Consider the following 13,842-nt stretch of genomic DNA (forward strand, 5'->3'; position numbering starts at 1 on the left):
CGAGCCATGCCAGCCGCCACTGCTTGGAAATGGTGGCATGTTGAGCCGCTCAACACACTGGTAACCTTATGGACCTTATATCAGCCTCAGGAAAATGGGTCAGTGTCCTGGACTTGATTCCTTTTTTATTGTCTCATCAATTCCCAGTTACTCTTGAAGTGCTGGGCTTCAAAACTCCTTTAAATGTACCTTTTCCCAATCCAAGGTTTCCAAGAGTGTGAAAGAGGCCCAGTTCCATAAACCTTTATCATTAGATCGTCATAGTCTCGCTTGATCTACGTCAGACACTGCAGCTGCTATATATAGGGTCAATCAGGTGCCATGCCAAATCTTTGATCACTTCTTTCAGTGCCAAATGACATGTTCACTCTACATTGTAAAATCATTTTTGAGCCTATTTGTTTAAAGTCAAGATGGCATTTAACATTCTACATACCTGCCTCCCATGCAGCTGTCATGCTGTTCTACTCAACACCTTGTTTTCTTTTGCCTCCTGAACAGTCCTGTTCCCATTTTCCTCCACTTTGGCACACATTACAAGGGGACACAGACCTACTCCTCAGTCTGTGGCTCTCCAGGCAGATTTATCAAACTTTATTCATGAATCATTTTTGGAGTCCCTGACTCCACAGTCCCAATAATCTGATTTTTATCCCTGTGTATCCTGGATGTACTTCTCACCTTTTGGTTACTTCACCCTGACTATGGAGGCGAGAATTCTTTGTCCCTAGTGAGACAGAATAGCACAGTTTGCTCCCATCCGAGCCTGGGGCCGTTCCCTCTGCCCACACATATGATTCAATGGAATGTTGGGGAGCTCTGGCAAGCAGCCAAAGTCCTCTGCCATCATAAGTGCAAAAAACGTCTATCACCAGATGTTGTACATGTCACTTTGAAGTAAAGGCATGGGTTAGTTTGAAGTCTGTTTATTATTTGTAGATTTTGTACTTGAAAATCACACGTCAAATACATTTGAATCCACGTGTTGCCCTTAGAAGTTCGTAGTAGAGACTCAGGGGCATATTTATAAGAAGATGGCGCCAACAGAATGTCACTTTTTATGAGCTTCTGGTGGCGCAATGCCCTGCACCATATTTACAAACTGACGTTAACCCACTTTGCGTGGTTTAACGCTATTTTGTAAATATTGTACCCTTTCAAACAGTTTTCTGTGTGAAAGGGGTGTGCAATGGGTGTTGCTGTAGGCGTTCCACCACAACACCCATTGTTTTTTGACTGTGCCCCAGATTCACAAGGATCTGTAAATCTGAGGCAAAGCCAAAAACTAATTCCATGCAAAAGCAGGTGTTAGATTGGCGCAACAAGAAGAAATACTTTTATTTCTCCTCGTTTTTGCTTTTTCTGTGTGCTGCAAAGAGCAAAACGCCTTTAATGATTGTTCATGTGCAGGAACGGACACCTTCTAACACATAAACAATCATTCCCTGCAATGCAGGCATCCTTGCACTATGGTTCAAGCGTGTCTGTGTTGACGCTAGGCAGCTTTATTTAGCGCCAATGCCAAGGGAAAACACCGGGGTGCGCCGTATTGTTGTGAATACGGCACATCTCTATGTTTTTTAACTGATGCAGCGCAGTGCTACAAAATGTGACGCATCGCTGCACCGTTTCCTTGTAGATATGCTCCTCATTGACCGTGTTACAACTCTGGATCTTGAGGGTTTGTCTCCTTCCAAAAAAGATGAATGGTCAGGGAGCAGCTGTAATCCTCCACAAGGAGGGGTGGGGAGGTTGATGCAGTGTCTGCTCACTCAATGAGGCACCATGTGGAAAGGGAAAGAGATGACACGTGTCAGTCGGGTTAGGAGTTATGAAAGTGCTCCTGGTCAGGAAGATTGGATAACGTCTAGAGGAAGAAGAAGGTAGGAGATGTGGAAAACATGAGATCAGTCTTTTCTCTTTCGCCACGGACTCTCCTTTGCTGGTTGAATGTGTAGAGAATTGCTGCTCATCCTGTTGTTCATGGATTCCTTGTGTTTGGATTTTTTGTTGGGAAGTGGTTAAGTGTGCCAGGGCATGGCTTACAAATCTTCTGCTTCCCAAAATGGCGGTGAGGTATTATGTGTTTTATTTTCTTGTGGTAATTGTCATTTTGTTTAGTTTTGTGACCCTTCTAATAATTGTATTTAAACACTCTGACTCTCAACCTGACATGCAGACTTACTGTAGTTGTCTAGTGTCAGCTTGGCATTCTTCTATAGTGCATGTTTTGTGTATTTTGCATGTTTGAATTTTAAATGTAGTAAAAAAATTTTAGAGCCATAGGTGTTCTGTCAATCGATTTCAAATGCCGATTATATCACAATGCTAGCCAAAAAACATTAGAAGGTGGAGCACATGGTGCTTGCTTACCTTTTATCACCTGTAAATGTGTGCTGGCTTCCTTGGTGATTAGGATGCTGGTGCCTGGTGACCTCAAGGACACTTTGCAGGTGTACATTCCCCCGTCATCAATCTCGAGGTTCACGATGGTGAGGGAGACATTGCTCCCTAATGTGTCCTGGGGGAGGCTCAGCCGGCCTCTGTACCTAGTCACGAAGACATGGTCGCCTGCGTCATCTCTTTCACAAAGTCTCCCACCTTCGAAAAGCCAAACCACCCTCTGCGGCGTGTGATCCTCTGCTGAGTACGCGCAAGGAAGAGTGACGGAATGCCTCCACGTCCCAGTGACATCATGTGGGGCAATCACGGCGAACTCAGCTGGAAATGAAGATAGAAAAACATAATAAGCACAGTGGTGAAGAGGAATTGTAATGTAAATAAAAATAATTGGTTTCCAATCTTGCAGTTATAACGGTAAACTTCTGCCCCGTCGTGTGTGGCAGCCCGGAATGAGACAGCTTCCCGGGCACACACACAACCGCACCCGAGCACTTCACAGGTCTTTAAAAGACCATTTGCATGTTAATGAGGCCTTGCTGTTGTTTCACCCCTTCTAAGAGCCCCTGCAGCTCCACTCTGGCTATTGCTTAAAGATTCAGCCCCCCCCGAAATTTTTTCTTAGCAACCCCGCCCCCCCGAAATTTGGCTCTAGTTGCGCCTCTGCAGGGTGCCATCATTCTTCTGAAATACCCAGCCACCTGGTCTCATTGCACTGGGGAGGTGTTTTCAAAGATGCGACACCACTCCAGCCTTAAACCTGCCCCTCCCTACCTCCAGCCTTTGTCCTCCCCTACCATACAACTACCTCCGCCCTAAGATAGCACCAGTCTCCTCCTTGACTCCCCCTCATTCCTCACATGCTTGCCTGGTGACATTTTTTGTTTTCCACACAGGCAGTTCCTGGGAAGAAGCGCACTGATAGAGAGGGGCAGCCTGGCCGGGCTTTCATTGTGTGCTGGTACCCTTCCATTAGGTGCTAGGAGGTGGACGTTGGAGGGGGGTGGGGTTGAGGTGGGGAGGGGTGGGGAGGGCTGAATTGTAGAAGGAAATCAAGTCTCTCACTGACATGATAAAGAAGGATAGCAATTGCTACCTCAGATAACCCCGAAATGATGCCTCTGCCATTCGTAGGCTCAATCAAACAACTACCTGTGGGGCAATAGCGTGGAATGGGGGTTTGCAGGGATTTCTAGACATAAGAAAAAAATGCATAGAAAAAAATTGTTAGACCTGGCACCTTGGCGTGAGTCTCCCTTCCACTTTTTGTTGCTGTGCCTCATGTGTTTTGCTGGTGTTAGCTGCTCAAAGCACTGTGCCACTGCCAACCAGTGCCACAGTGCAAGTGCTCCCTGTATAAAATGTATATGTTAGTTGGATTCCATGATTGGCTTATTTGGTTTACTATCTGACCCCAGTAAAGAGCACCAGGAGTGCCCATGGCTTATAAATTCAAATGCTGATAGTGGGCTTGCAGCACTGGTAGTGCCACCCACAGAAGCAGCCCTGTAAAATGTGTCTAAGGTCTGCCATTGCAGAACCTGCGTGCAGTCTGGTACTGTCATGCTGACTGGGCAAGTGCACCCACTTGCCAGTCCCTTAACCTTCCCTTTACTTCATATGAGTCACCCCTATGGTAGGCCCAAGGGCAGGGTGCATTATAAGCATAAGGTAGGACAAGCCCTGATGTGTGTGGCATGTCCTAATAGTGAATTACAGCCATTTTCATTTTTCACTATTGCAAGGCTACCTGTTCTCATAGGCCAGAATGGGCTGTTAGAATTGTTACATTCTATGATCCTAACAGACCCAGGGAACATGGTAGAAATTCGAGTTTAGTATGCCTGGACTCAGAACAAGAAAATACATATTTTAGTAAAGTTTATTTTAATATTCTGTGTTTGCAAATACCACTTTTAGAAAGGTGGTATTTGCTTGCCTAACCATTTCAGCCCGCCTCTGCTATGATGTGTATCTGCTGTCTGGTTTCTGTGAGTGACAGGGCTGGGGAATTCCAGGAGACAGGCTGGGGCAGCCCGGTGGTGAATAGAGAGATTTACATCCAGATGTGTGGGAGGAGTACACCTGGACTCTGAAAGTGACTGTGCCTTTCTACCACAATGCTGGCTCCCCCCCCTGTGGAGTGTCTGATGTCTCTGCCCTGCACACTAAAAGAAAAGTCAGAGTCATGTCAACAGAGTGCTCCAGAACTGGTTTAAACTAGGCACAGGCCTCTCTACCCCAGAGGAACAAAGGATTTAGGGGTATACGTATTGGGACCCTGCTCCCAAGAAATTAGATCCTGCTTGACAAGAAGAAACCTCTGCCGGAGGAGAAGGAACTGGGAAAGTTGTAAGGAGGAGTACTGTCCCTGACCTGGGGGATTGGCCTGCAGTGGTTGCCTTGCTGCTAAAGGAGAGGAGAAAGACTACAAAAAGAGTTTGCTTCAACTTGTGCTTAAAAGATCTCCAAGGGCCTGGGTAGAGCTGGCCTCCTGTTAAGAAGTCCCAGGAACAAAAGGACTTCAACCCCAGCTTCCCCCTGAACTCTGCTGTGTGATTTCTGCCCTTCCTAGAGTGCTGTATCCAACTGTGGGGCCTCTGGAAGTTGTGCCTGCTGTTGGGAAGCTGACCAAGAAGAAAGAAACCAAGGATCTCCACTTTTTCACGCACAGCCGGCTTAGCGAGAAAATTTCCGTCGCACCGCTCGTTAGCGTGCAGAATTTTATCTCTGCGAACATCGTCGCAGAGCCTGCTGCCGCTGAGCCAGATCATCGCTGGTGAAATCATCGCCCCGCTCGTTAGCGGGCCGAATTTGATCGCTGCGAACATTGTCGCAGAGTCAGCCCAGATCCCCGCTCCGCTCGTTAGCGGGCAGAATCCTATCGCTGCGAACATCGTCGCAGAGCCTGCCGCCGCTGGGTGAAATCGTCGCAGAGCCAGCCAAGATCATCGCATCGCTCGTTAGCGTGCCGAATTTTATCGCTGCTAATATCGTTGCAGAGCCAACTAAGATCATCGCTAGCAAAATTGTCGCCCCGCTCGTTAGCGGGCCGAATTTTGTCGCATCGTGCCTTAGCGAGTAAAATCCTACCGGAAAAGCTACGCCTTGAAATCTACACAAGTATCGCCTCACGCTCTATACAGACCGGATTCGTCGCCACGCCTGCTGCATGCCGCATAGTTGTCGCATTGCCTCCCCAAGGTCTCAGGACTGACGCCGCTACTTGTTTTTCGACGCCTGTGCACCGCTATGAACTTTTATCGCATCACCAGGTACTGTTGGCTAAAATTGACACTAAGGTGGATGATTTTCTCGCTAAGCAAAGAACTCTTTCTGAAACCATATTCTTGAACTGTGTATGTCATTTTTGTAGTTATTTGGTCTTGTGCTAAGTCTTTATATAAAAGATCACTATTTTTGATATAAATCTAGTGTGGTGTCCATTTGTGGTGTTGTCACTGAGTTACTGTATATGTTCACAAATGCTTAACCTATACCGCCTCTGAGATAAGTCTTGTCTGCTCACGCCAAGCTACCTAGAGGGTGAGCAGGGGTTATTTTAAGAGGGTAATCCCCTGATCCTGACTAGAGGAGAGGGTCCCTGCTTGTCACAAGTACCTACCTGTGCCAACCAGAAACTCCCAAATCTAACAAAAATAAATCCTTAGATCTCACATAGCTCTCACCAAACACCAGTGCCTCCATGGCCTTGTGACTGATGAGCATAAGCACCGCTATATGCAAAGTAAACCTTGTGTGACCCGAAAACAACCAAACTTATTCCCTGCAGAAGCATATGAAACGTGGAGCACCTCCAATGTGTTCGACATTTTGAGTCCATGGGGGGAATTCAAGGTTGGTTCGAAAAAGGACAGGGTGGGGCACTCTGGATGGGTCTTACCCGCTTCAAAACTCAACCATTTTTTCAGGAACCTTCAATAGAAATGGAAGAGTTGTCTTGCGAGCAGTTTGCAGTCAGAGAACACAGGCAACGAAAGCAATATCATACATTCTTCAAAAGAGGGTATCCTCATGACAAAGTTTCTAACACATTATTTTTAGAACATTGTGTCTCAAATTCCACAAGGGCGCGTCTTCAGTTTCTCTCCTTGTGGAGTCTAACATAGAAGCCTTGTGAAGTTAATATTTATGAAAGCAGACAACATGGAACATATGAGTTGGTTTGATCATGCAAGTTTGTGGTATCTCTTATGCCATATGTGTTGAAAGTTCACGCCTAAGCCCAGAGCCTAGCGGGCACCGTTGGAAAAGACTGTGATGAGAGGGGGACACAGCAGTGAGGAATGGAGGGAAGGTCTGAGGATAAGTGAGTGAATGAAGAGGTGACGATGAATCATAGGATGCAAGTAAACGTGCCACTGTAGATTAAAAAGAGTACCCTATTTATTCAAGAGGCAGAACAACTGATGGGGCCAGCCGCACCTAGGAGTACATGTTTATATCATAATATATGTAATCTAAGAATACATGCCAGGATGTAGCTGTAAGGATCTCCCCTTGCACTGTCTCTGAGCATTGGTAAGAGGCCACGGGAGTGCCTGACCAGTTCCCGAGTTCTCATATCACACAGGCAGTTAACCAACCCTTACCATGTGCAATAAATACTCCCTAAAAGAGGCTATCATCCAGGTTAATCCAAGCAAGTGTTGGATGAGAGATAATGTGCTCTGCAACGGAGTCTATGTGCAACCTAAAGGCCTGAGGTGGGAATCTGAGCAGGGCTCACACTCTCTTTCATCTTTCTCAGGTTAGTAAAAGGAGGAAGAATACATTGGGTAGTAGTGCAACCTGTTCCTTAAAGATCTGTATTAGTAAATGCTAAATGAAAGAAGCATTGACAAAGCCAATAGCTTTGTATTTTGTACAGTGCGTTGTACATAACATATTACTACCCATGCATGCAGAAGTACATAACATATCACCACCCAGGCATGCAAAAGTACAGAACATATCACCACCCATACTTGCAGACGTACCTAACATATTACCATTTATGCATACAGAAGTACAGAGGATATCACTACCCATGCGTGAAGTAGTACATAACATAACACCACTCAAGTGTTAAGAAGTACATAGGTTATCACCACCCATGCATGCAGAAGTACATATGATATTACCACCCAAGCATGCAGAAGTACATATGATATCACCACCCATGTGTTAAGAAGTACATAGGTTGTCACCACCCATGCATGCAGAAGTACATATGATATTACCACCCAAGCATGCAGAAGTACATATGATATCACCACCCATGTGTTAAGAAGTACATAGGATATCACCACCCATGCATGCAAAAGTACATAACATATCACCACCCATGCATTCAGAAGTACATACTATATCTCAACCCATGCATGTAGAAGTACAGAACATAGCACCGCCCATGTATGCGGAAGTACTTAACATATCACCACTCATGCATGCAGGCAAATACCTACACACATCGAAAGTCAAATTTAATAAACATACCTGGGTTCATTCACCAAACAAACATACATTGCATGTAGCGCCGAGACACCTCCGGGTATTCGTGCGCTCAATAAATTTTTTTTTATATATAACATATAACATTCAGATTTCTATTCACACAAAGCAACCTACCTACATAGAACTGTACATAGTTCTTAATTTGTAAAAAAAAAAGTGCCAGGCCCTTGTTAGGAGGCCCCTGCAGCTTGAACCACCCACTGTCCCTGTCATTATTGCCGATAACAGTACCAACACTGGATATTCAATTAACAATCAACTTATGTTGCGCTCATCTCTAAATTATCTGGCTGACTGTTACAAATGACAGTGTGGACAATTAAATGCCGGTGCCCAGCACCGGAAACCACAGCCTCAAATTAAGCACTTACTATACAGCAGGGAACAAAGGGTGATGTGCATCAGCAGAGCACAAGGAGATGTGCATTATGGTTTAAAGCTTGTCATGCAGCAGAGAAGCGCAAGATAACACCTTGAAAAGCTGTTATTGTGCACCTCGGGTGAGCACTTTTTAATGCTCTTCAGGGCAGCACTGCGTTATGTGCCTCACAGGAGTGGTGGATGTTGTGCAGGAGGTGAGCACTGAACGTCGTGCATTAATGGAACATTGGGAAATGGATAGTGCACGGGCACAATGCCATTTGTGTGGTGAGTCACAGGAAGATATATTGCAGTGGGAAGGTAGTGATGAACATTGGAAAAAGCTTATTGCTGCGCCCTATTACCTTCAGCCATGCCTGCCTTTTTGTCAGGCAGCATTTTCCTTGACAGGTGTTTAAAGTCTATAAGTTATAATGACAAAAACGAAACTGCAGGCCCCAGAATGCAATGCTAAATGACACAGGCTTTAGTCTCTGTGCTAATGGACAAATGATTGGAAAACAAACAAAGATCTACATTTCCTCTTTCTGAAACTGACAAAGTGACTTGTTTTTCTTTTGCTGCTTTAAAGCGCGCGCTAAGTAAAAATAAATCTGATTTTCTGAAACTATCAAATATCACGTATATAATGACAATCATTTTCCCAGACCCATAGGATCGAAATTAACTTTTAAAATCAAATTGAATTCATTTGTACATAATGTCATTTAAAAAGTTTCCAATTGCTCAAATAACAATTATTTACCGTTACACAGCTTCAAAATACAGAAGCGAAATCTATCTGCCATTGTGGAGTGAAAATGCATCAATGTATGTGCCTAAACATACTAAAGTGGATGGGAAATGATGTCACAATACATCTCAGAACCCAAGCAGATGTCATTAAAAAACAAGCATTGGCATAGCCAATAGGTCTCGCCTTTGGGACCTTATAAGTGTTTAGCCATGCAGCAGTTAATGTTGTTGCAGTAAGGATATTGTGCTGCATAACTAAATACTTATAAGGTCCCAAAGGCGAGACCTATTGGCTATGCCAATGCTTGTTTAAAATGCATTGTTGGCATGTGTGATAACAGAAGGCGGTGCAAATGCGCGACTTCTGCATTTTAGTGAGGTGACACAGAACACCTCACTGAAATACAATAGTGGAACCTCTGATGCGTGAACTTGGCAGGGTGCTGCAAAGCCAATTGCTCTGATAAGCACGACCTATTGGCTTTGCCGATGCTTGTTTGCAAGAGGCTAAGAATACTTTTCTAATCCGTCTGTCCCCGGCTGTCTATCCTACCACAAGTTTAGAGAATCAAGCTTTCTAGTCTGCTAGTTAAACAAGTTAGAGGCGGGGTGGGGCTCCAGGAGGAGAGGGCTGGCACGCGGCTCCTCCTTCAAAGTATATGAAGCTCGGCTTCAGAGAGTCTGTCTGGTTGAGAAAGAGGCGTGGAACGCAAGCTGCCTGCTTGACGAGGTACTCTGGCTCAGCTGAAAAATCACGTGATAGCTAGACTCCCGAGGCAGGATGGCAGCTTCAACTGGGTGAGTCTCGTTAAACACCGCTGTGGATACGAAGATAGGGGCACCGTATTTGGCATGAGATGCAACCATGCATAGAGGGTGAGAGGGACACTGATACAGTAATACATGTGTGAAAAGAAAAAAAACCTTTAAAATACATAGGGCACAACAGCATGCACGGAGTAAATAGGGAGCCCTTCCAAACATCGCAGATAAACGACACAAGTGTGTGTGGCACAAACGTGCCACATCACTAGGTACAGCGAGAACGGAAACACACTGGGTAGGACAATGATACTGGGTAGAGAGGAATTCATTTTCCACAGGTACTGCAATATAATTGTATAACAGACACCGCAGCGAGGTCCTATTCTGTTTTATGAGAAATTGGAGGTTGCAGCACTGATATTTTGCAGCCTTCCAGTTACAGTGTCTTGGACGATTACTTGAGTTTATCAATGACCATATAGATAAAATTGTTGTTTAAATGCTTTTTGCTGCGAGCTTTGTAATGCTGTATTCTGTATCGTGCAGATATCTATTTGGGATTGTTGTGTGAAAATTCAACTGTTTTAATTTGTGATCTTCAAGCAAATCACACTCGTGATCCGCATTCCCAAAAAGAAGAGATGTCTGTCCTTGACAACTTCTTAACGTTTTGATAAACAGGTCGTAAAGTAAGCCAAAGCCCACAAAACAAGCGCGCGTGCCTAGCGCAAGTTGGGGAGGGGAGTGCGGCCGATAGCAGGCAGTGTTTTCCCTGCGGGAGCGAGCGCGCCGCTCGCTCCCGCAATGAAATCGCCAAACGTGCACGTGTTGCCATTCAAAGCAATGCAATGCATGCACGTTTTTGCTTGCAAAACCGGATCGATTTCAAAAGGTCTTTTTGCCTATGCAGCACATGCGTGCTGCGTAGGCGAGACCTAAAAACCACAATTACTCGCCTTGAATGTAGATATAGTTTATTTACATAAGATAAGACAGCTCTACTTCTGAACCCCGCAATGCGATCCTTCAACTGACCACCTTTAAGGTTCCACCTTCAGTGTGGAACTCTACGTGAAGATTCTCCTATTGAACAGCATTACAACTCTTTAAAGAAATACACATTGAAAGCACAACACATCTTCATTCTTAAAAAACAAATTAAACTAGTTCTATACTTGCATACATAAGATATATTACATTGTACTTTATACAGCATCAACATTTTAGTAAGAGAGAAAGCATCCTATTCTATATAGTCCCTTAACCACAATGGTCAGACTCTTTCTTTCAGGATGTATCCTCCTTGTTTTCCCCTTCTCTGAGCAAACATTGCTTTCCCCTTCTGCTTCATATCATAATTTCCCTCCACAAGGAACTAACCTCTTTATGTTCCACCTCTCATTGCCCTCCAGCAGGACAGTATCACCAAAGACTTTTATTATCTTTTAGCATTGGAAAGTTTTGATTCTCCCTTTCATACAGAAGTGCCCATTTTAACACTCACTACATAACCTCCTTCTTTCAATTGATAAGGGTACTTTTAAATTTGTCATTGTACCTCATACGATATATTTGTTGTTTTTCCTTTATCTTTCTTCATATCTCACCCAAATTACAACTTGCATCATTTTTACTTCTCATCCATACAGGACAAGCCATTGTCATTGGCTTCCTTCCTCTTAACAATAAAAAAGGAGCCTCTTTTGTCAGTGAGTGTGGAGTACATCTGTAATTCCACAGAATACACCTTAGCTTATCCTTCCATTTCAATTCATTCTTAACAGCCAGCTGTAAACATTCTCCCAACACGCTATTAAACCTCTCAACAAGTCAGTTTTCTCTAGGATGATATAGGTCAATCGCATGATGTCGTATTGTCAAGAGATTGGAAAAACACCGTAACTTTCTCTGAAATGAACTGAGGATCATTGTCTGTGACGATCTCCTCAGGAATGCCCTCTCTCGCAAAAATATCTCTGCAAAAGCCAATCACTTCCTTTGACTTGACATCATGAACAATGTAAACCACAGGCTGCTTGGAGAAATAATTATCTAATACTATGGCAACCTTGCCCTCTAAACACTGATGGTTAAAAGCACAACAGATATCCATACCAAGCTTATTCCAAGCACCCTAAGGACATTTAATAGGTGTTATAGATGATTCTCTAACCATTCAATATTTGTCATTGTTCAAACAACTCTCACAATTTCCTACAACTCTCTCTATGTCTTTGTCCATTCATGGCCACCAGAAACCCAGTTGTGCTTTACACTTCATGGTCGGCATCTCTCCATGCCCGTCATGAAGTAGTGCAATCAATCTTTCACGAACATAGAATGGAACAACTAATCTTCCACCTCTGTACATAACATCATTAATTACAGATAGTTCCGTCCACACCAACTTATATTTTCTCAGCAAACAATCATACGTCCACTCTTTCTTCCACATACCAGTCACATTTTATTTGACCTTGCTTAATTCCTCATCCTGGTCCACAGCCTTCCTCCATTCCTCTTTAGTAATGGCCCCTTCAAACAACAGCCCTGCTGCTGATACTGTCCAATACTCAGAGACTTGGCCCTTTCCACCATCATACTCTGAAGATTCAACTGGCAGCCGTGAGAGACAATCAGCCTTGGTATTAACTGTACCAGATACATATTTCATTGTGAATGTAAACTCTTGTAGTCTAAACAACCATTTTGCTACACAAGGTGTAGTTTTTCCTCCACCTTTGGTTGAAAGGACGTTCACCAATGGCTTAGGATCAGTTCTCAGTTCGATCCGTACACCCCATAGATACGTCCTGAAGCGTTTGACCCCCCACCAGCAGGCTAAGGCCTCTTTCTCAATAACTGAGTAGCTTTCTTCAGCTACCCTCATTGTTCTCAAGGCAAAAGCGATGATCCTCTCTTTTCCTTGATGCAACTGCATAAGCACCACACCCAAGCCAGACGCGCTTGCATCAGTGCTGAGAATAATTTTGTACTTCAAACTAAGTTTCAGGATGCTAACTTTGGTGATACCTTCTCTAACTGCCAAGAATGACTCCTCACATTCATTAGACCATGCATATTTTTCAAATTTTTTAAGAAGCTACCTCATAGGCCTAGTTAAATTAGCAAAGTGATTCACAAATTTGGCATAATATCTAGGGATTCCAGGAAACAATTTTAATATTCCTTGTTTGTTGGACTGGGGGCACATTCAATAGCTTGTATGAGTTTTAATTTAGGCGTAATGCCCTCTACTCCAATGACATGGCCAAGATATTCCACTTCTGGCACAGCAATCTTGCATTTTTCTTTTCCTATAGAAAGTCCTGATTCTAGCAATCTCTTCAAAACTTGTGTCGATATACAATAATGTTCTTGCCGGTCCCCTCCATACACTAACATATAATCTTGGAAGAAGCAACGCAAATTACGCCTGCTAACACCTTATACATGACCTGTAGAAAAACCGCAGAGGCAGATGCCAAACCAAACGGCATTCTCAAATATCTATATGCCTTTTGCGGTGTCACAAATTATGTCTACTATCAGAATGTAAGACAATTTGATGATACTCCTCAGATAGATCTAGTGTAGTAAAACGGTTGCCCTCTTCCAGTGTGCTCAACATAATGTTAATATTAGGTAAGGGATGTCAGTCTACCCATATACAATCAATAGGATCGCGTAAATCAACACACATCTGAATCTTTCCATTAGATTTTCCTGCCAGCACGTAAGGAGTCAACCACTGCGATGCGTCTATAGGTTCAATGAACCCTTCGACACAAAGTCTGTTTAATTCCTCAGTCATCGCCTCCTTCACCGCTAAAGAAACTCCCCTTACTTTATGAATTTTCAGCAAAGACCTTCCTTTAGGATGATATGATGAGGAAAACCTTTCAGTTTACCCAATCTTTCTTGAAAAACTTCTGGGAATGCCCTTCTCCACTCTTATTGTCCGAATAGTGCATTGTCATTACCTATTCACTTCTATTAAGATCCAATGTAATCCCCAATTTCTTTGCTCTTTCCAACCTAGGA

At 43.8% G+C, this 13,842-nt stretch overlaps 1 protein-coding gene across 1 annotated transcript in view; it reads right to left on the bottom strand.

The window, feature by feature from the left end:
- The window catches only part of LOC146829599 (hemicentin-1-like), a 454,493-nt gene that overhangs the window by 327,279 nt on the left and 113,372 nt on the right, over positions 1-13,842 (bottom strand). Inside the window, exon 2 of the mRNA XM_085608301.1 lies at positions 2,374-2,721. Within this exon, the coding sequence (XP_085464427.1) occupies positions 2,374-2,721 (348 nt within the window). The remainder of the gene's footprint in view (positions 1-2,373; positions 2,722-13,842) is intronic.

Source organism: Triturus cristatus, chromosome 5_2 (genome assembly GCF_964204655.1).
Source record: "Triturus cristatus chromosome 5_2, aTriCri1.1, whole genome shotgun sequence".
Taxonomy (NCBI): Eukaryota; Metazoa; Chordata; class Amphibia; order Caudata; family Salamandridae; genus Triturus; species Triturus cristatus.